Here is a 21,445-nt window from a genome sequence, read left to right on the forward strand (position 1 = left end):
ACACACACACACACACACACACACACACACACACACACACACACACACACACACACACACACACACATTCATTTCCACCAATGAGCAGCATATGTCTGCACAACCTCATCACCTCAGCGGCCTATGGACTTCTATAATCATTCATTTAGGTGCTGGTGCACACAGAACTGGAGCTTTCTACACAATGATAAAACCTGTACAGACACATGGATGTAGAAGGAACTACCATGGTCTCAGAGACAAGTCAAAAAAAAAAAAAGTGCCAGCAGACTTGACGAGCAGATCGCTGTCCAATCAAAAGCCAAAATAGGCGCCAAATGCTGTCAATCACATTCCACAGACAAAGCTAAGCCAACTGTACAGCGCAGAGAAGACAAGTGACTGGTATCCACTGTCCACTTGTTTGGACAGGGAGAGGGAGGGAAAGAGAGAAGGACGTCAAGTCTGAAAAGCCTGAAGCTTGATACAGAGAGCAGAGCCCCCTGGGAGTGTGCAAGGCGGGCCTTAGACAGTTACTTTAAAACTGAGGATAACTTCTGCTGCCACAGACCTCAAAATAAGCCCAGGGGTCCCCACTATCTCCATTTAATGCCATCTTTTTCATGAAAGATGCAGAATGAGGCTCAACAGCAGGTTGTACCTGTACAGTCACTTCAAGTCAAAAAGAGAAGAAGAAGGAGAAGAAAAAAAAAAATGAAGTTTTTAGTTTTAAGAGCAACATCGAGCACAATTCCAACACCGAACTGAAGGAAATAAGTATTTCAAACACCCTATTTAACATTTTGAAAGTGACTTCTTAAACATCTTTTGAAACACGTGAAACCCGTGGATTCATCAATGACAGATTCATCTGTCAGGACAACTGCGATCACAGAGGCGAGCAGCTCTTAAAGGCGTACTGTGTTGATTCGCAGTGGCTGCACATTCTTGCCATTAGCGTGACTCTGGCCAGGGCTGAAGTAGGGGAAGACCTTGGGGGGGAATTTCTCTCGGTAGGTGTAGAGCCAAGACATGTCGTCTGCGTTGTAGAAGATGAGGAGGCCTTTGGGGTAGTCCAGGAACACCCCCACCTTCTCCAGCTTGCTCTTGACATTGAGACGGGTCCAGGGCTCGGTGCAGGCGCTGTACTGGTTCCCGTCGTGCATAACGATGCAGTAGAAGCCGCGGCTCGGCTGGATCTGGATGCTGCCTTTGCGACTGACTGTCTCGCTGGCCACGCCGATCATCCACTGCGTCTTCTCCGACACCATCACCTCCCAGTAATGAACGCCAGACGAAAAGCCCTCTGCACCCAGAACGGACACCTCGACATCAAAGCGCCGAGGGGAGTCCTGCAGAGGCTGTGGATGGAGATTCCCGTAGGCCACGATGGTGCAGTCGTCTGAGAGAATCAGTCTTTGGTGGGCTGTGATGGGGTCGAGGGTCAAAGCTGCTGGCACTGAAGAAAGCAATGAACAAGAGCGAACATTTAATTTAGTTTTAGATTTAACCCTGAAAAGAGACTGAACAATGACAAATAAAACAAAAAGTAAAAAAAAAGAAAGAAAACAAACACATTAATATGTTATGACTCAGCTTAGCCAGACAGAAAAGCAAGGACAGCAGTGTTATTCTCAGCAAGTCCGTTTGCTCCATCATGCTGCCGCTGCGGGAACAGTTTTGTGCTGAGGCAGTGAGTGAAAACTCGAAGACTGCTGGTCACTTTGTAGGAGAGGTGGGGTCAGGGTGATGAAACAGAAAAGTTACCATCGATTTCATCATTTCGATCACAAACTGAAAGTTGGAACAAAAGTTTCGGCTTCATGCTCCGATTCTGATTTGCAGTACTTTGCAAAAAGTTTTGAAAAAGCTTAAAACTTCAGATCCTTCTTATCCATCAGGGAGGCTTCTGATCAGTCCCAAATTTATTCTGCTGCATGACAAGCTCAAACCTCCAGGCAGAGTTATGAAGAACTGTCTTCAGGATTTGTGGTTGCTGCTGTTTTTTAAAGGCACAAGATGGTGACAGCAGATATTGTAATTAGGGGCATGATTTTGGAGGGTAACTGATACTGCAACAACGTGGCCATATGTTGTCCATGGTAACAATGACAACCAGCCAATCTGGGATAAATCACAATTTCTCTGTTTGCCTTTATTTGGCGAATTGAACCTCTAGTGTTTGCATTATTATCATCATCATGATCATTATTATTATTATCATTATTGAGTTTCTTATAAGTTAGTTTCTAAAAATGATTCGGGGGCTTAATTTTTGTGGAATCTTTCTAACATCTGAGTGAAAGCCCAGAGATACCAGTTTCATAAACTTTATCAATCCACACTCACCAAGCTGTGGAATTAAAATTTAATGAACCAGTTAGTTAGAAATGCAGCAGCTGTGAATGTGGCTGACAACCAAAATCATTTGGTTTGCTCAGATGCTAATCGCTGTTAATTCAACAAAGCTGGTCAATGCCGATGTTTGACCAATAATGTCCCGCTAAAGAAAACTTTTGTGACCATGTGCAGTGACCCTGGGATCTCGCTGCCTTTGATATGAATGCTTTACAGACCACTTTCAAAGAGTTGCAATCAGTCTGCTAACAGTTTGTGACTGAATAGGGCCAAAACGTCAATTCTAAGTAATCATGTCACAGACAGGTTGCGCTGATCAGTGTGGTTTTACTCAGATTGCTAACATGTTGCCTCCAATCTATCTGGATTTGTAAATTAGACGTCAATTAATTTCAAACCTTCATCAATCTGTCTGAGACTGCAGTGAGTCCAAGTTGGGGTGTGACTGTTTGCACAGGTCACATGATGGGAAGCAACCTGTCTCCAATTGCCTTATAACTGTAAGTCTTTAATGCAGCTACATTTGATTGGCCACCAAAGGAGGGCTGAATGCAATCACCAAGTCTGAGAAACCAGATTTTTCCTAGTGCTAGAAGCCATTTTCACTAGGAGGCGCTTTAGTGTGCCTGAACCATGAAACGTAACTTTCTTGTTGTACATTTCTTTTTTGCAAAGCAGACTCTGGTCAAGGTTGGCTCTTTCAATAGCCATACAGAAGAGAAGCGAAACGGACAAATAAATCCTAAAATGTCTGCACTCCAAGCTACTACTGAGTTAAAGTAAGAGGCATTGTGTTATCTTTTGGGAAAACCAAGCATTTAACCCAAACAACATTACAGTATGTATGTATAATTGCTGCCAGAATTGGAGAAGGTGACCAGAGCCCTGGCCTGTGGTAGAGGACGAGTAATGGGTTGTCATTATATGGCACACCCCACTGCAGCTCAACTCCTATTTCAGGAACATGACCCGTGTGCATGTGAGTGTGCGTACACTGTGATGTCGTCTTCATAATGTGTTTTTACATTCTTGTATACATCATATACTTCAAAAATGAAGTGTTCTCATGAGTCTGCACAGGATGCGACCATGTAAAGAGAAGAAGCAGTAATTACAGGGATGGGAGGAGCAGCTTCAGCTCACAGCCCTGCTCGTCTGTAGGAGGCGGGTCTGCAAACGTTTAGTTATAAGGGAAGCACTTCAGGCCAAACAATAACATCTTGTTCTCTTTGCCCTCTTTTATATGAAGCAAATTCAGGAAAGAGAGGGAAGGGCAACTTTCCAGTTCTCCCGTATTTATATCAGCTGGGATAAATGGAGGTGAAATGTCTGGCAGTCTGCCAGTGGACAGCACAATAGCTTCTTCACACAATGACATCTGCAGTGTTTGTTACAATCGAGTCATTAAAATTTCATAAGCGGAGTGCCTCTGTGTGTCATATGAAGAAACATGAAGGCAGACACACACGAGGAGACTCCATTTCCCCGCTGCTGAACATGAGGAAAAAAAAAAATAGGAAAAGAGAAAGGAGGGGAAAAAAAAAAATGGCACAGGGTCTGGTAGTTATTTCTGCTAACCCATCAGTGACAACAAGGGATGATGGGAAGAATGTCTTTGTTGCATCTCTGGCAACTGCTGGTGATGGATCGTAACCAATTGTTCCATTTGGCAGGCAGTCAAGGGAGGCCAAGAAAGTGCCCGGCCTCCACTCAGCCAGCAACAGGCTGAAATGAGAGAATTGATTGAGTAAAAAAAAAAAAAAAATCCTCAGCACATTATTTTAAATAATCTCCTCTGAGTGAGTGATGACTGTAGGGCAGAGATGGTAGAGCTCCTCTCAGGACCGCAAACACAGAAGGACATTACCAACCTGCAGGTTCGATTACAGACGAGAAAGAAGCTCAAAAGCTTCCCAGAAATATTAATGCTGGATCTTCCAACACTCTATATTTGTGAAGAAAATTAGATTATCAACCTATTCTAGGCTCCATCTTCTATGGAAGATGTGGTTACTTGTTTTCTATCCAGGTTAGTTGAGATGATTAATTCCTTTCTAATATCCTTGGGTAAAATATAAACACAACAGCTAGAAACCGGGTGAAAAGAGTAAGTATGGCTGTGTCCAAACACCACCAAAGCCAGAAGCCAGCTCTTTTAATTTCTCTGATTAACATGTAAAGTCTTGTCTGTTTAATATGGACAAATAAAGTATAACTGGCAATTTGTGGTTTTAAAGTCTTAGCACAAAGTCAAACAGGCCAAAAAAGCTTTAAAACAGGAACAGACAGCCACACAGAAAACAAAGTGCTGCTTTTAAACTGATTTAACAAACATGCAATGTAAATGAGAGCTTTAGAGGGGCTGCTAGATGGATTTTTTTCAGTTATGCACAAAGCAAGACAAGCTGTTTACTTCCACTGTATCTGAGAAGCTAAGCTAGCCACTGTCTAGACTCATTTAGTGGTAGGATGTGGGAGCGGCACTAAAAGCAAGCAACATTTTTCAAAAGTGAGTATTCACTCCTTTAACACCTGTATATTTACTAACATGGCTGGGTACATCTACATATAAGCAAGGCTCATTTAAAACTTTGAGATCTTTTTACTTTACATAAAATTTAAGATCATACTTGAGTTTGAAATGCACATCAAATGTCAAAATATACAAAAAAAAAACCAAAATCCCACTCTTATTGTGTACAATCTCGTTATAATTCTAAGCTACGTTGCATTGGCTCAGTTTTGAAACACCTTGGACACACAGCACAGTTTGCTTCAGGCTTTTAGTGCTTTTAGCGCATGAGTAATAGTTATTCTTATGCCATTAGTTGTTCAGCTTGTATCTTCCCATGTCCAGAGACTAACGAGCAGGTTGGCTAGTAAAGCTCTTCTTCATCACCATCTGGCCTAAACTGTCCACCTCCTTTGGGTCAGTCACACTAGATTAAAAATAGGATGCCAACGTCCTTGTAACTAGGAAAATAATTTCTGGTTATCTGGTATTTGCATTCAGTGACTAACTGCAAGTACCTGCAGGGATGCAATTGCACAGATCGTCTTCACACAATGAAGACTTAAAAAGCACAGCTGAAAATCAGAGTTGTGATTTCTGTTGACAGACAATCATCATCATAATAATATAATATAATATAATATAATATAATAATGCCAACTTGGCCCAAATCAATAACAGACATTACATTTTTTGCTGCCTTGATACCAAAGTTGCTTTGAAGATGCAGACCTGGTTCCCATCTTTCAAGCAACAACTTTTAAAGGCAATAGGTCAACCTTTTCCAAGTTCATTGCACACAGTTGCAATCATTTTTGTCAGGTTGCATTTCCCTGGTGTAGATATAGCATAAGGTGGGATCGACAACAGTTAAGTTATTTAAAGTACCTTCAGCCTACTTAAATCATTTCTACACATTTTTACATATATAAACCTGAATGAGTTAGCGAAACAGTAAAATGTGTTCAAACAGTGAAAACAGCAGCATTTTGTTTTTGGAAATTCCCACATAATGACAATAAGAACAGACTCATTCAAACTGAAATTAAGACAAGACTAAGGATTTGAAGGCACCCATCGTACCTGGTGAAATGTCCTGGAAGAGTGATTTCCATATTGTATACTGTAACGGACCCATGTACTTTGATGTCGGGAAGTCCTCATACGTTAGGTTGGTCTCATGAATCTTCCCCTTGATCCTGAGTCAGAAAGAGAGATCAATAACAGTCCAAATCCAATTTGCTGCTTTCCCCCCGCCCTTAATAACACTGCCTGTGGTGTTCAGACCACAACATTGACCCCTCGAGTAATAAATCTACTTTGTGTATTTTAAATATGCCAATAAGCAACTGACAAACTACTTCATGAATCTCAAGGCACAGGGATAAAAATAAATAAATAAAAATAATAATCACAGTACACAGTCAATACGGACCTCTACACGAATCACTCAGAGCACTTACATGAAGTTCAGAGATCAGGCAAGCAATCGAGTGAGTTGGTTAACAGTGTGAAATCTTCATGGGACTTTCCTACGCTTTTGAGCTCTTCTATTCAAATGCTATTTTTTAAGGCAACCTATGTCAATGTGCTAATTCTTCTTCCTCCTGTGTCAAAACAAGATTTGACATGTGTTTTCGACATCTAAGATCTTGAGTTCCTCTTTCTTTATCCCACAGAAATATTTCTGTGACTCATCTTGAAATTGAGAGCGCAAACTTTTTTCTTCTGTTATCTGATCACAAGGTGATTTGGGTCAAGTAGCTACTGTAAGCCATAAAAGAAATGACTGTAAGCTTGCAGAGAGATGGTACGGGTCACAGAAGTGCTGCTGGATCTGCATTTACAAGAACAGCATGTTTCAATTCATCTCCAGATCAATGCAGATGGGGGCTTTTTTTAAACCATGACCACATCTTATATTTTAAGAACACTTTTGCACTTTAATCTGAAGAAAATATTTCTAGCGAATGCCAAGTGATGTGTGCACAAACAAACAGCCTTTTACATACACAACTACATGTATGGACAAAGTGACAATTTCTTTACGTAGAGCCCATTGTACACCTCTGAATTTTGCACACTTCACACTTAGTCAAACCAGAGGAAAGGGTGTTTAGGGAGACTTCAAGTACCACAAAACGATACCATGATATTATTACAAAAGAGACTGAGATGGATCAGTGCAAGTATCTTAAGAAATCTCCTTTATAAATTATTTACAGGCTCAATGTTTCTGATAATGAAATTATTGTCGGTCTAACAAATATAAACTTGTTAACTCAAGTATGAACAAACTGATACAGTTTGTCTTTCTGTATTAAAATGATGATTTTCTTGTTTGGACCATTTGAGTCTATAATAAAGATGGATTGACTGACAATTTGCCCGCTTACACTGATTTAGTCTAAAGTACAGGACAAAATGTTAGGACAGAAGTATTACGTGACTCTCCTTTTAATCTTTCAGTTCAGGTGTTTTCATTCCTGTTGTTAAAGGTGTATAAACCTAACCACGTAGCACTGAAACACTGAAAGAATGGGTCGCTCTAACAAGCTCATTGAATTCCACAGTAGTACTGTAATAGAACGCCACTGTTACAACAAGTCAGTTCATGAAATTTCTAGATGTCTAGATATTTGATGATCATCTGTAAGTGGTGCTATTGTAAAGTGGAAGGTTTTAGGAAATACAGCAAAACTCAGCCACGAAAAGGCAGACCACAAAGTTACAGGGGAAAGGCGCACAGTGCAGAGCTCCAATCCTCCTCTGGCATTAACAGGAGAACAAAAACTGTGCGCTGGGAGCTTCATGACATGGCTTTCCATGGTTGAGCTTCTGCTGTTGTAATGTGTTGGTGGTCTAGTACGTTCTTTATTGAAGCCACATGTAGCTCATGTAACAAAACTACATGACAGAAAAAAACAAAGACCTTTGTAAGGTGCCAGGCCATCATGAGCCTCATGGCTATACTCCTACTGGGGAGACCAACATCATTTCTGTTCTTCGTTTCTCTTTTTGTTAGTATTTTTGTTCCTTCATCTTCTGTGTCCACATTAACGCTTCATTTCATGCCCTCTTCAGTTCCCGGGACTGTTTCCAGCTCATAAAAATCTAAACAAAACAGTATTGGCCAGCTCTCATTTGACACCACATTTGTACCAAACTCTAAATTTAAGGCATCCTTGAGTTAATTAAAGCTTTGCCAACTCTATAGTCAACCTTATCAAGACAATTTAAAGATATTAAACTGTTCAATTAAATCATACTCAAGCGCCACTCCCAGATTAAACATTACAGCTGGTTTATTGCAGCGCTAATGCTCCATCTGCTCTGGGATTAGCCACTGCTGTTACTCAAATCTGTACTTTCTCCTGAACGTCAGCACAAGCAGAACACACATTTGGCATGTTCTGAGATACTACTTCCATATACCTGAATCCTCTCTCGTATTTTCTTACTGCACTACAATACATTTTGAGTGCGAGACAGAGGGGAAAAAAAAGGAAAAAAAAGAAGCACCTCTCAGATGTGACTGCTACACCCTCCAGGAAGTCGTGTCGCCCTGTCTCATTCAGGCGCTCCTGCAATATCTGGATGCCCTCCTTGACATCTCTCAGCTGTTGACTGTAGCGCTGGATCTTATGCTCAATGTCGGACAGTTTGCGGGCCGTGTCCATCTCCAGCTCCTCCAGCATGCTCTTCTGACGCTCGCGCAGGAATCGATGAAGGCGCTCAAATGCGTCACCGATAGTTGCCCGCAGACTCTTGGCCGAGGACTGAAAAGCAAAAGACGGTGGGAAAATTAAACCCCTCTTGGCTGGGCTATTTGAAAATGTCATTACAGGATTGTGAAGCAGACTTCATACTGTAGTTAGTGAGTGATTCAGTCACAACAGTCTAACTCTTAATTAGACATGGGTCAATAATTCAAGGGCTTACACAGTACTCTAAATTGTGTTAATATTGCATTAACAGCCATTCATTGATTCAGCTTGTACATGTATTGATTTTAAGTGGCTCTCTGAGAGCATGTGTACAACCTCGCAGGGAGGAAACAAACAGGTCTGTTTTATATTACTGTGATGAGGAGAAACAGGAGCACACACTAATAGAAATAACCCCAACAGATGACCAGGAGGAGGTCACAAAGGACATCTTGTGGAGGAAGTCGACCGACCGCGAGATCGGTGGAGAGGCTACTGCAGACAGTCATTGAGTGAACCGAGCAGTTGACAGAGAATGGCAGATTGGAAGAACTGGAGAAAATGATTTGTAGCTTAACAGGAAGAATGAGAAGATGGACATCAAAGAGAATTAATCATCTGAGTGTTAGCAGCTGGAGTGTCAGAGAGGCAGAACAAAGGGATGTGACGTAAAACCCAGAAATTGCACTGAGACGAGGGGAGAGATTTCAGTTTGAAACTTCTGAGCATGATTTCATTAAAACTTTTATTTTTCAAATAGTCATCATTTTAATGGAAAAAAATTGAACTTGTGTTTGCACACTGACTGAAAAGAAATCCAAACATCTGCCCATCACAGAGCAAATCAGAATTAGAGAAAATTAATGACCTCAGAGCAATCCAAAAAAGAATTTCAGATGAAAGTCGTCTCTAAGAGGCTTCGATGAATATTTTGCCTGATCAGAATTTCCTCTGATCTTTACAGGACGAGCTGGGTTTTGGAACTATCATCTGGCTCTTTTTTTTTTTTTTGTAAATTACGCTCGCCTGAAAATTCAATCAATCCTCTTTAAACAGCAGGCATGTCTCTCTGGGGCTTTTCACAGGCGAGGGGCAGGTATTCTTAGTCTGCCTGTGAGAACCTGTTAACATGACTCTGAGTGCTGTGGCATTAAAGTGAGCTCCAACACAGCCCTCCTACCTAGTTAAGAGTTGAAAACTGATGGTGAGGAGGAGGACTGCAGCAGCCCAGCTATCAGTCACACTGACGTGTTTGCTGTTTTGGCCCAGCAGGCTGCGATGTCTGTGATGGCTGTTTTGCAGCCCTTGGAGACAGCAGGCTGGATACCTTTCCTGGGAGCAAGTGATTATCAAGAGAATCCCCGGCGGGCGTGTGAATGAGAATGTCGGTCCTTCACGTGGAGACCCTCCGCAGCAAACGTGAGCCAAGGTATCAAAATTGGAGCCACATATAGGTAAAGGCCGACCTGCTGGAGGGATTGTTCCTCTGTGTTGGTACCAAGACTAAGATGGCAGAAAGGTTTAATGTTAATGCAACTGACATGTGAAGAAATGCAGTAACACAATGAGCTTACATTAATCCATGTGTATGCAGGACTCATGCACTGGACCACACCAATCCTTAAACTTGGCCTTCATTTAGACTTAAACTGCACAACTGTTAAGTTTCATGACTTTGCTCTGCATGGATTCTCTTTGCTGCGATGGAGACTACACCCACACGAGGTGAACGCTGCCAGCTACACTACTGCGGTTGCAACCTCTCTTTCAACAAAACAAATAAGCAATGCAAGGAGACATTTCATTGTCAGCTCCCTAAATGCATCAGAGATCGATATAGTCACAGTGCAGCCCTCTTCCAGGCAGAGCACTCTGTACAAATGGATGTAAATCTAATGAAATCAGCTCACTTCCAAAGAGAAGGCGGGGCAGATAAAAGGCCTGCACGTAGCAGTTAGAGCGATGAAATAGACAGGCCAGGCTCGCTCTGGCAGGTCTCGGACACTGAGGTGAGTTGTGTGGTGGCAGACAGTGCATACAAAAACGAGAGAGAAGACAAATGTACTCCCTGAATAACAAATAATGCTGACGGCAGCAACACAGTCAGAGCTCCTTACCTGGTCAATATCAGTTATAGGAGAGAGGAGCGGTGTGTGTGAGAGGTCAAAAGACTGACATATTGAGCAGATGTTCACAGCTCCCTGATTAAAACATGGTGTCTAGATTAAACAGTCACTCAATAAACCAGTTTATGCATTGGAACTTAACTGTCAGTCGAAGCGGTAAGAAGGAAAGATGCATGATCAGTGGCTGAAAAAGTGCACATACTACCCAGAGCTTTCCCTTTCATTTCTTGTGCTGCTTGTAATGAGGAAGTTTTACTGTGTCAATTTGGATGTCTAAAATGGAAACAAGATTTCTTGCTTCTCTAAGTATCTTTGAAGTCTTTTCAAACTGACATGTTTGGGGATTTGCTTCTTCAAGCTATTATCCTAATTAGTTACTTTTTCCGATTAATTGTTTCGTCTTTGAAAATGCCAGAAAACAATAAACAAGCCTAAAATCTCATTCTTAGCAAGCCATTTATTGACCCTAATTGAAAACTGATTTTTTTAAGCAAACATGCCAAAATGCTCCTACTTCTCAACTGTAAGTAGTTGCTCAGACATTTCCTCTGATCTAGCTGTATATGTATGATTTTAACTAAAGGGTAACTGAGTAGGGGAAAAAAAGCTAATAAAAAAGTGTGAGTTGCATTTTCACTGAACATATTTTGTTTACTATTCTGAAAGGGAAAAAGGCAGCAAAGGCACTTTGTCTTAAAAAAAAAAAATGATAATAATTCCAACACCTTAAAAAAAATGCAGATATTCTTATCTTCTAACAGATAAACCTACGTGCTTCAGCAGGTGGAGTGATATTTAGTGCTACAACAATTACTTTATCTTAGTAATTTCCTTTTTTTAAATCCAGAAAAACCATGATTCGTGGTTCAAGGTGCATTTCTTGTTAATATCATTGCAAACTGAATTTCTTTTTGGAATTTTTGAATGCCAAATTATCACTATTTTAAAAAGGCTTTATGAATGATATGGATCATGGAAATTACCTGTAGTTGAAACTCTTGTTTTTTTGTTTTTATAAAGGAGAACCGTCACAGTACCTTGGTCTCGGTGAGTTGTCTCTGCAAAAGCTGCAGGGCCTCAGTGTGTCCCCTCTCACTGTCCTGCAGGGTGGCCAGCTGCTCCTTCATCTCCCTCTGCAACACAGACAACAAAACACAGATCAGCGACTAGTAATTGGACTTCAATATGAAAGAACTGTTGAGCTTAACTCAATTGTGAAACGTATTTGAAAGATTTCCCTTTCCATTTAAACCAATCAGCTTCTGCTTGCTTCCGGTAAAGTCTCAAAAACACCATCAGTCACGTTGAACTAATGCTAATCATGTTAGCAGACCAGTATTTTTCCAACTCTGTGATACTGTATTTAAATTGTGTTATTTGCGTAAGAAATCGCTTTTGATTGGGTATGAGGCAGCAAAGATTTAAGCTGCAGCTTAAACAAACAATCCAGACGGAGAGTGAGATATAAAAGAAATAAACTGAAATCTCTGGAGACACTGGGCTCTGTCAGACAAAAACTGGGTCTCATCTCTAGTCAGACACATGCTGGCAGAACCTGCACTGCTCAGCCACCTCCAAGTCTCCCTAAGGCAATTGGCTCTGCGGGAAATGGCTGGGATGTCCATTGTCACGAACGGTGCAGAGTTTTTAAGCAGGTTTCGCTTGCCAACAACACCGGTGTTTCAGGTTTTTGGATAAAGGCATTTTAGCTGATGCAATCCCTTAAGCACAGACATCAGTAGACAAATCACCTGCATCAAAAACAATGATCTGACCGATGAACTGAGATAAAAGCCGTCCAAAAACAAGCCCAGAAATGTCTCATGCAGACACATTTCCACAAAAATTGAATAAGCAATGATCCCCATGCAAGCAGGGAAAGGACTAACCTGTGTTGCTAGTGTGAGCAACAATATCTATATATTAAAAAAAGCAGACATTTTTCTTTAAAAGAATTAGGGCACAATGGACCTGGAAAAATCACACATTCTTTGCAGGATGTTAAAACAGGGATAAAACAACACCAGACACTAAACAAATCCAAAATAACAAGGAGGAATTATCTTGAGACGCTTAACACCTCTTAACATGAGAAGATGAAGAAGGGTCACAGTTTTGAAAAATTAATTGAATTACGATATTGGGCAAGCTGGACATATATTGGTAATAACACTGACCTTGTTGACTGAAAGAACATATTTGGTGCCATTCTGTTGCCAAAGACAGGCTTTAAAAATGTTCAGTTATTTTTTTTTATAATATAATTGCTTTTAATTCCCTGGCAAATAAGGGTAAACAAACAACAAAAAACAACAAAAAAGAGCATGCATCTGCATTGGTTAACAGTTATTTAAGCATCAGCATTAGTATCTGCCCAGAACTGCACCATCAGTGCATCACTAGCACCAACTGCTTTGATTCAGGGGAAATTAAAACTAAACTGAATCAAAGGACACAACCAAAAGCCTCATTTATTTCAAGGCCCCCAAGTTAAGCTTTCCCACTGCCTGGTGTATCTGCTTGAGTAACCTGTGTGCCCCCTTCTCTGTGATCCACTAAGTGTCACTTCCTTTGAACACCAACTGCAGCAAAAATCCAGCAAATGGAACTGTCAGCTTAGAGAGGCTAATAAAACAACCGTCACTCCTCACTACCATCCAAGCCTGTCTGACAGGGAAAAAAATAAATAAAAAATTACTGATTCAAGTATTTTTTCCTACGACGGGACAGGAAAAATGAATAAGAATCCATTTAGCAGAAAATTTCTGACCTTTGTTATGAGTTGCAACTAAAAGAAGCAAATGTGGGCTGGGGAAATGAAGCATGTTTCTTACCAAGGACAGGAACAGAAAACAATGGATGGTGCAGAGGGGGAGTGTGACTCTCCATGTTAATGATCGGAGTGCGGCAGGCTCAGCAGGCTCTCTGCCTCATCGCTACGCGTTTGTCTGCAGCGGGTCAAAGGCCACTCCCACACATTGAGATAGACCGGCACTGACAGAATAAAATAAATAAATAAATAAATGCTCCACCACTTATCTGCTGCACGCTGACTGACCGGTCAGGGAAGGGCAGCTTTAACTGTTGCTGCTGTCACAGCGTTTAGATGGATGTACAAACAGGAAACTCCACATCTGTTGAATCCTTCTAAATAAATATACAAAAAAACAAAACAAAAAAACCCCCAAAAAACCCAAAACCCCACAACCTTGGTGAAAACATTTTAATTCAAGGCCTTGAATCAAATGTGCAATTACTTAATCCTTTTTGATCTTCCAAAAGCAGAAACTGTCCTTCAGATGAAGATTTTATGAGATGATATCAAATGGAAACCGGAAAGAGCTTGTACACGGGTACCTACAGAAAAAGATGGCCTGTGCAGGTGTGTGTGTGAGTATTTGTGTGTTCTCTGTGGAGGCGTCTCTTTCCTGTCCATCGAATCTGGCCAACACAAGTCTGACATGACATTTTCCCCAGGACGTCGAGCTGCAGGAAATGGGGGTCACAGCTTGGGGATTATAAATCTAAAACTCATTTCATCCTGCTGTCATTCCCTTCGTCCTCTTACTTTCCTGTCATATTAGCAGCTCCTGGGCAGATACATAGAAGTAAATCAAATAATATAGAATAGTCTATACCGCACAACAGTCTAAACTATTTGCACATTTTCCACAAAAAACAAAAAATGTAAACAAGCTTTAAAATTCCTCAAAATTTCCGTTCTGTAGCTCGGATTTACAGAGCATTATTGCTAGACTCGACAAAGAGGCGAACAAAACAACATGCAGTCGCGCAGTGTCGCAGCATGAATAATAAAAAGCTCACAGGATGAAGAACTTCCTCTCACACACAGACAAGAGGAGCTTCCAGTTATTTCATTCACACATAGTGACAAGGAAAAAAAATAAATAATGAAAACTTGGAATTCATATTCTTCCTGGAAGATTCACAGAATGCAGAGCCAATATGCTTTTTGGGCTCTAATTACACTGGGATCCTTTTCATTTGTTTATTGCAAGGCAATGGGCACACACCCCAGCGCAGGCCTCGCTAACTGAAAGTGCTGCAAAGTGACTTTCAGGAGGGCGGTTTGGCATAACCTTCATCGAGCCCAGGGTGTAATTCTGTCAGGTAGCAGACAGTGTGGGTAAATAGGACGTCAGCCAATAACAGAGCGGTGAACAAACTGCAGTCATCACAGTCTGTCCGTGAGCTTTATGGGCCTGTGGCGATTTAGCTTTTAGAACAGGACTGAAATATCTTGTTCCTATACTCAATATATTAAAAGACCCAAAAGAAACAAAAAACATACTGTGTGATCAAAACTATCAGTCTGGATATTAAAAAAAAAAAAAAAAAGGAAGTCGTGCCTAAAATGTTTGGGCAGTAAGGTACGCTGATCAGCCATTAAAAAGCACAAACAGGGTCCCTTGCTGGGGAACCTTGGGGTCCTGATACTTACTGCAGATGTAAATCTGAAACTAAACACAGCAGCACACCAGCACATGGGGGTAACAGCCTCCCCGAGCAGGAAGCACCACACCACCTGGGTTACTTAATCGTGGTCACTGTTAGGAAGCTGGTGTTAATGTTGTGGCTCATTGATATATGTGTGTCATCTAGAATATACAAGTCATTAAGGAATTTCAACTGGTAATGACCCATCTTTGAGACTCAAGAAGATGATTAACTAAATATATAAAAGTTTAGTATATTACTATATGACTTGTGTCTGTATGGTACTGGTGATGTAGGGTGACAAGACCAAAGCTGTCCAGCCACCTTTTTATTCTGTATAGATCTTGGTTTGATGGGAAAAAGCTACGTGGAACTGATCTGCAAGTTGTTCTGACGCTGACTCGCCCGTGCGCGGTCCTGGCTGTGCAATGTGAGGGCCCTTTACAGCGCTTGATGCCAAACTGAGGGCAGTCTGAAGACACTGACACAGGCTGCAGTGAAGGAGCTAACAGCAGAGCTCCACAAGCAAACTGCAACGGCTGATGTCACCGCTGCAGAAATACCTGCTATGATATGTACTGTGTGTTCTGGGGTGGAAAACTTTAAAAATATATATTTTGACATCTCTGATGCAGTTTTCTTCTCTAAAAGTGCCAGCCTGTGCAATTTAAAAATGCAAACCCATGACCTCTGGGAATGCGACACATTGTGTATGCTTAAATGTTTCCTTCTCCATTATGCAGGTCATCATTTCCTTGGATAAAAACTATAATGGTGCATTTACTGGAACTGTGTTCAAAGTCATGCTGAAACTGTTTGCCAAGGGATCTCAAATGTTTCACCTGCCCAGTGTGACAGCAGTCTGCAGCCTCCTCTGGCACAGATAGTAACCAAAAACAAAAACTTGTAAACTGATACAGAGAGCAGGACAACTAAAACGCTGTCTCAGGCTGCAAACTCTGACGTACTTCTTCCAAGACATCAAACTGAGCTCAAGCTGTGCCTTACATTCCAGTGCCTTGTTTCCTCTAGCATCAGCAGCGCCTACAGCCTCTCTGGGGGGGACGAGTACGTCCCTGCAGCCTGAGATCAGCCAGCAGAGCAGGCCGAGGCCAGCTGAGCTGACTGAGCAAGCCTGGCTCTGGAGGACAGACACACTATTCACTTGCAGCATCTGCTCTAGTGAGACAGAGGCGCCCTGAGATGAGAACGGCCTGCACAGTACATGTGCAACTCTCTCATAGGACTAAACATAAACATGTTTACAGCAAGTAAATTCATTGCCTTAATTAGATAAATATAGCATTACAATTTTAGAAGTTAACTATAGAAACATCCGCATGATGGGAGCTGTTCTCGTCTGCGGTGACCCTGGGTTTGTCAAGAATGACCCCACCACCACCATTTTTTTTTTCCTACCGGCAACATATAGTAAAAGCACTGAACTCTGGGAAAGCACTGATGCTGGCGGCTTCCGCCAGTCCTCTGAATATAGGGCACGTCATGTAAATGATGAATGCTCAGAGGCTGCTGTTCCACTTCCTCGAGCGAGGAAGGGCACAGAGCATGCAAATGTATTAGTCTAAACACGAAATGCTAAGAAAGAAAGAAAAAAAAAAAAACAACTATTCTGCCAGTCAGTTCTAACAGATTAATCCTTCAAATGAAAAAGATTAATGACGTCTGAAGTGTTGACAAAGGTCTACAAAGGAGGTGCATGGCTTTATCGGGGCTGTAAAGTAGGTCGATGTCTCAGGGTTTTAAGAGAGGCAAACAGATCTCAGAGTCATCAGTGTTATGCCTGATAATGTACACATTGCAGGACAAGCCATTAAAGAGGAACAGGGGGATTCTCTTGGCCTTAAAGTGGAAATCGGAGAGGTGTTGACCGATAAGAGAGAGCCTGCTGCTTGTATAAAGTCACTCAGCAGCTCAGAGCTCCTCGCTGCTTCACCTTCAGCCCTGAGGCTTTTAAAGCGTGTCCTCTCCTGAGTGCCAAACAGGAGTTCAAGACATACACCTTTTTTTTTCTTCTTTTTCTTTTTTAATACAACTGGAGTTGGAAATGTATTTGACAGACAGCCAAGTTTAAAGACTTATAAGCCTAATGTGAGACTTCAGAATAATTTCCAGTGCAGCAACCAGTTAGTCTCTCTCTGAAGCACTATCAATCAATGCTGTCAAGAGCAAGATGCTAATCTTTGAGAGAGCTATACATCATCTCCGCAGGCAGCGGATAAAAAAAACAACAACAAAAAAAATGAAATAAAGTCCAAAACAAACTCCTAGCTTCTCACATGAGCCTTCTAAAATTATTTCCAAAGAAGGGGATCATTTTTAATGCCGATTTATTTTGCAGTGTTGTTTGGAAGCTGGATCTAGTAGTGAAGAGATCTTTACACTTTTGAAAGTACAAGCTGCTACAACAGCTGACTAGCATTTGTGCTAATGTAAATAACGTTTTACAACTAACTTCTCCAATTATCTTGTTTATTTTTAAGTAACAGGATTTTCATTTACTGCCACCTTTTTTTTTTTCTTCTTTTTTTTTTTTAAACCACACATCATAAAACCACTGATTGGAGTGCCAAGGCCATACTGCACTGGACCCCTAGAGCTCTTCCCTGACAACATAGCTTCAAGGACTACGCCACATAAATTGCTATATGATGAAAAAGTGGTGATTTGAAACGAGCTAGCTGAAGTGATTACAACATCTCACTAGGATGTCTCCCACGTGTGACCTAAGCGGGGTGTTCTGGATGCCCTGGGGCAGACCCAGGACATGTTGAAAATAGATCCCTTGATTGGCTTGGGAATGCCTTGGTGTCTGCCTGGAAGAGCTGGAGGAGGTGGCCGGGGAGAGGGAGGTCTGGTCAATTTAGACCACAAAATTATTAGCAATGTTTTCACTGAGCTTAGATCAAAGGATCAATAAGGTTGAATATGTGTTGATCTACAACCATGACACAATCACGTCTACGACAAGCTAACCAGTAACCCTTATGACTTACTGGTTAACCCGTCTAGGATGCAGCCCAATTTTTGCTGCCCACACATCAAGTGGGCCTGTCATGACCTACTCTAAATACAGCTAAAAGACGCATGTCATTACAATTGTACAGCAGTTTTGTTTTTTTCTTTTTCTTAAATACAATCTACTCAGGGAGTGATTCTTGATAAACCTACTCATCTCATATTTTGACTTGAACTACAACTTGTGCAGGTTTATCAACACTGCACTGACTTTCTGCATTCCCTTCTAACACCATCATCTCTCTTCTGCCGCAGAACGACTTCACCCTTTGGTTACACTTCGTAAACAAACCCTGAAAATAACCCTTGGATCTGCACGACTGCCAGCAGATTTCCACCACAACCGCATACAGGCTTGTGTCATCTTTTAGAAAAAGCTTCTTAGGATTAGTCAGACCTCTAACAGTCCGCATGTTGTTAATATAAAACCCATGTAGTATGTGTCAGTCGCACAAATCACCTTGTGAAAAAACATGATGTGGTTATATGCCAGCCAGTGCCACACGGCAGGGATAACAAACAGATTTGTTTGCCTCTAGTTCATCTTTACGGCATGACTGCAGCTGGAAGCTATTCTGCTGTAGCTGGTGCATATGCACTACGCAGGCTACAGCTCATAAACAGCTCTATCTGACCAAATAAAGTATGCGCCTGCTTCTCTTTCAGTCAGTTCCTTGACATCAAATAAATATTTGGGATACACACCTCTTTTGTCAAGTCACACAGTAAAGCAACACACTGGTTTTGGGTTAGAGAGGCAGTACTGTTGTTTAAATTATAAGTATAGCCTCAAGTGGGTTTTGTATGGTTTTAAATCTCCTGATAACATATGCCTGAATCATCATTTTAAAAAACTAATTTCAGGAGACTGCTCATGCACAGAGTGGGATTAAAAAAAGCTGTTTACAGTTAATGCATGCCACGTTGGGCAGTAATGACCAGTTTCAACCCACACAGGTCTTCAGACAAAACGCTATCAGCAGGAATATAAACAGGATGAGAAAGAACACGCTTACCTCTGGAAAGAAATGGAGGCCACACAAAGTATGCTGTTCAAACTGTTAACAAGAAAGACTAACAACAACATTTAAAAATTAGTACACTTATGGCTCAGTCAGGTGGTTGCCTGGCGAACACATTTAATTTCTTCGCATTCTGCAACTGTTGCAAGTAGTTGTAGCAACCAAATAGTTGCACAGAGGTTGAGAATACGACACCCTCAACTTCTGAGCGACTACTTTTGAAATGATTGCACATGTAGTCTATATGAATTTATGCTTATGTAGACAGCAACTGATTTGCGATTGTTGCTCATTTGTCACTGATAATTGGAACATTATTGCAAAGAGATTGTGTGTAATTTCCAACAAAGCCTGTTCAACTGCAAAGCAAAAGCTGACAGTTGCAGACTTGGTCCCCATCTTTGAAGCAAGCATTTAAAATGCTATAAGATTAGAATAATTAGAACAGAATAATTCTGAGAGCTCGGGTGCTTCTACAAAAAAATGCACCCTTCCAGAGGTTCAAACTGCCGTGTTTTAGCGTCTAAAGTTTTACTGAAGTGTTACTGTAAATAAGCCAAAAGAAAAAAAAGAGAAAAAAAAAGAAAAGGATACTTCTCCACTTAGTTTACTGTGGGCACACACTAAGATTACAATGAATTAAGCAATATTTCCAAACACTACTACCTCTAATGCTTTTTTGGATGAGCTTTTGATTGTAAAAATTGTGGATTTCAAAGGGGAACTTTTGTAATAGATGATACTGCAGATTAGAAGTATGTTCTTCTTTGATTTTTTTCTGATTAAATTTGTAACACTTTTCACACTTTTAAACTGTCTCACAGCATGTGCCTTTATGAAGACTGCTCACTTGTGTTTACAGCTGGCATTATTATAAGGTCAAGGTCAGATTTATTTATATAGCACATTTCCAACAGCCGATGCTGCACAAAGTGCTTAACAATAACAATAAAATTAAAAACTACAGTGTAATACAATAATAACAATAGAAACAATAAAATAGAAGAATTGAAACAATACTAACTAATTCAGATAAATCCAAAATGCTTGGGTCATAATGTGTTAAAAGCCAGAGCGTAAGACACTATGGATAAAAGCGTGGGCTAAATGGTTAAATTGTAAACAGCTGCTACGGGAGGAAGTGCCTGCTAACGGTGCAGACTAAGAGCGAGTACAGGGAATAGGGTGAGTGGGTACAATAGAACTGGCTTCTCCCCACTAATTAGCTTGAACCTTGTAATGCATTATAATAAATGAACAAAGTCTAAGAATTCGTGGCCACAGAAACCTGAACTGGCCATGTATCACTTTAGCAATGAGGGTGTTTAAGTTTCTAATTGAGGTATCAATTATTAAAGAGGCCAATTTCCGTTTCAATTGTGAGGTGAAGTTGCACATTAATTCTTTGTGCTATTGCTGGCCGTTGGCCGAACTGTCCAGCCAACACCATTTTGTGAACGGTTCCTACACCTACACCAAACTTTTGAAGACACCTGGAGTGTTAATTAAGACATTCTGAGTTGACTTACCTAGATAGAGTGCAATCTTTCCAAATCTGTAGACTGACTGATTCACACAACTACACAACAACATGACAGTAATTTGTCGCTTATGACTTTTACTTTACTATTCAGGTAAATTTGTTATCGTTATCTACTTGTAAAAAGTAGAAAAATCATAAAGTTGAGCCCTCTGATTGATCCAGTGTTAACCGATTGATCTACAGGGTGGGCCATTTATATGGATACACCGTAATAAAAATGGGAATGGTTGGTGATATTAAAGTCCTGTTTGTGGCACATTAGTATATGTGAGGGGGCAAACTTCTCAAGATGGGTGGTGACCATGGTGGCCATTTAGAAGTCGGCCATCTTGGATACAACTTTTGTTTTTTCAATAGGAAGAGGGCCATGTGACACATCAAACTTATTGGTAATGTCACAATAAAAACAATGGTGTGCTTGGTTTCAACGTAACTTTATTCTTTCATGAGTTCTTTACAAGTTTCTCTTTTTTTTCACAGCCATTGACATGTTGAAGAGGTTAACATGTGAGGAGCGGATCGAAATTGTGTTGATATCTGGTGAACGCAGTAACCGGGTCATTGCAGCAGATTTCAATGCCAGACACCCTACGAGACCACCCATCTCCCATGCTACAGTCAGCAAACTGCTTGCTAAGTGTCATGAAACTGGTTCAGTGTTGGATTTGCCAAAATGTGGATGCAAGAAAACTGTCACTAATGAA

General features: G+C 41.0%; 1 protein-coding gene across 3 annotated transcripts in view; it reads right to left on the reverse strand.

Moving 5' to 3' along the window:
* The window catches only part of trim62.1 (tripartite motif containing 62, tandem duplicate 1), a 35,229-nt gene that overhangs the window by 1,397 nt on the left and 12,387 nt on the right, over positions 1-21,445 (reverse strand). For 2 of the 3 annotated variants that reach the window (XM_082532880.1, XM_082532882.1), the window contains exons 3-6: positions 11,720-11,815; positions 8,372-8,628; positions 5,933-6,048; positions 35-1,438 (exon numbers count right to left, since the gene is read on the reverse strand). In XM_082532880.1, the coding sequence (XP_082389006.1) occupies positions 888-1,438; positions 5,933-6,048; positions 8,372-8,628; positions 11,720-11,815 (1,020 nt within the window). In that variant the 3' untranslated portion in view covers positions 35-887. Of the gene's footprint in view, positions 1-26; positions 1,439-5,932; positions 6,049-8,371; positions 8,629-11,719; positions 11,816-21,445 lie in introns of all 3 variants that reach the window. The other variant, XM_082532881.1, reaches the window with a different exon arrangement.

The sequence above is a fragment of the Aulonocara stuartgranti genome, assembly GCF_965226115.1.
Source record: "Aulonocara stuartgranti genome assembly, chromosome: 5".
Classification (NCBI taxonomy): domain Eukaryota; kingdom Metazoa; phylum Chordata; class Actinopteri; order Cichliformes; family Cichlidae; genus Aulonocara; species Aulonocara stuartgranti.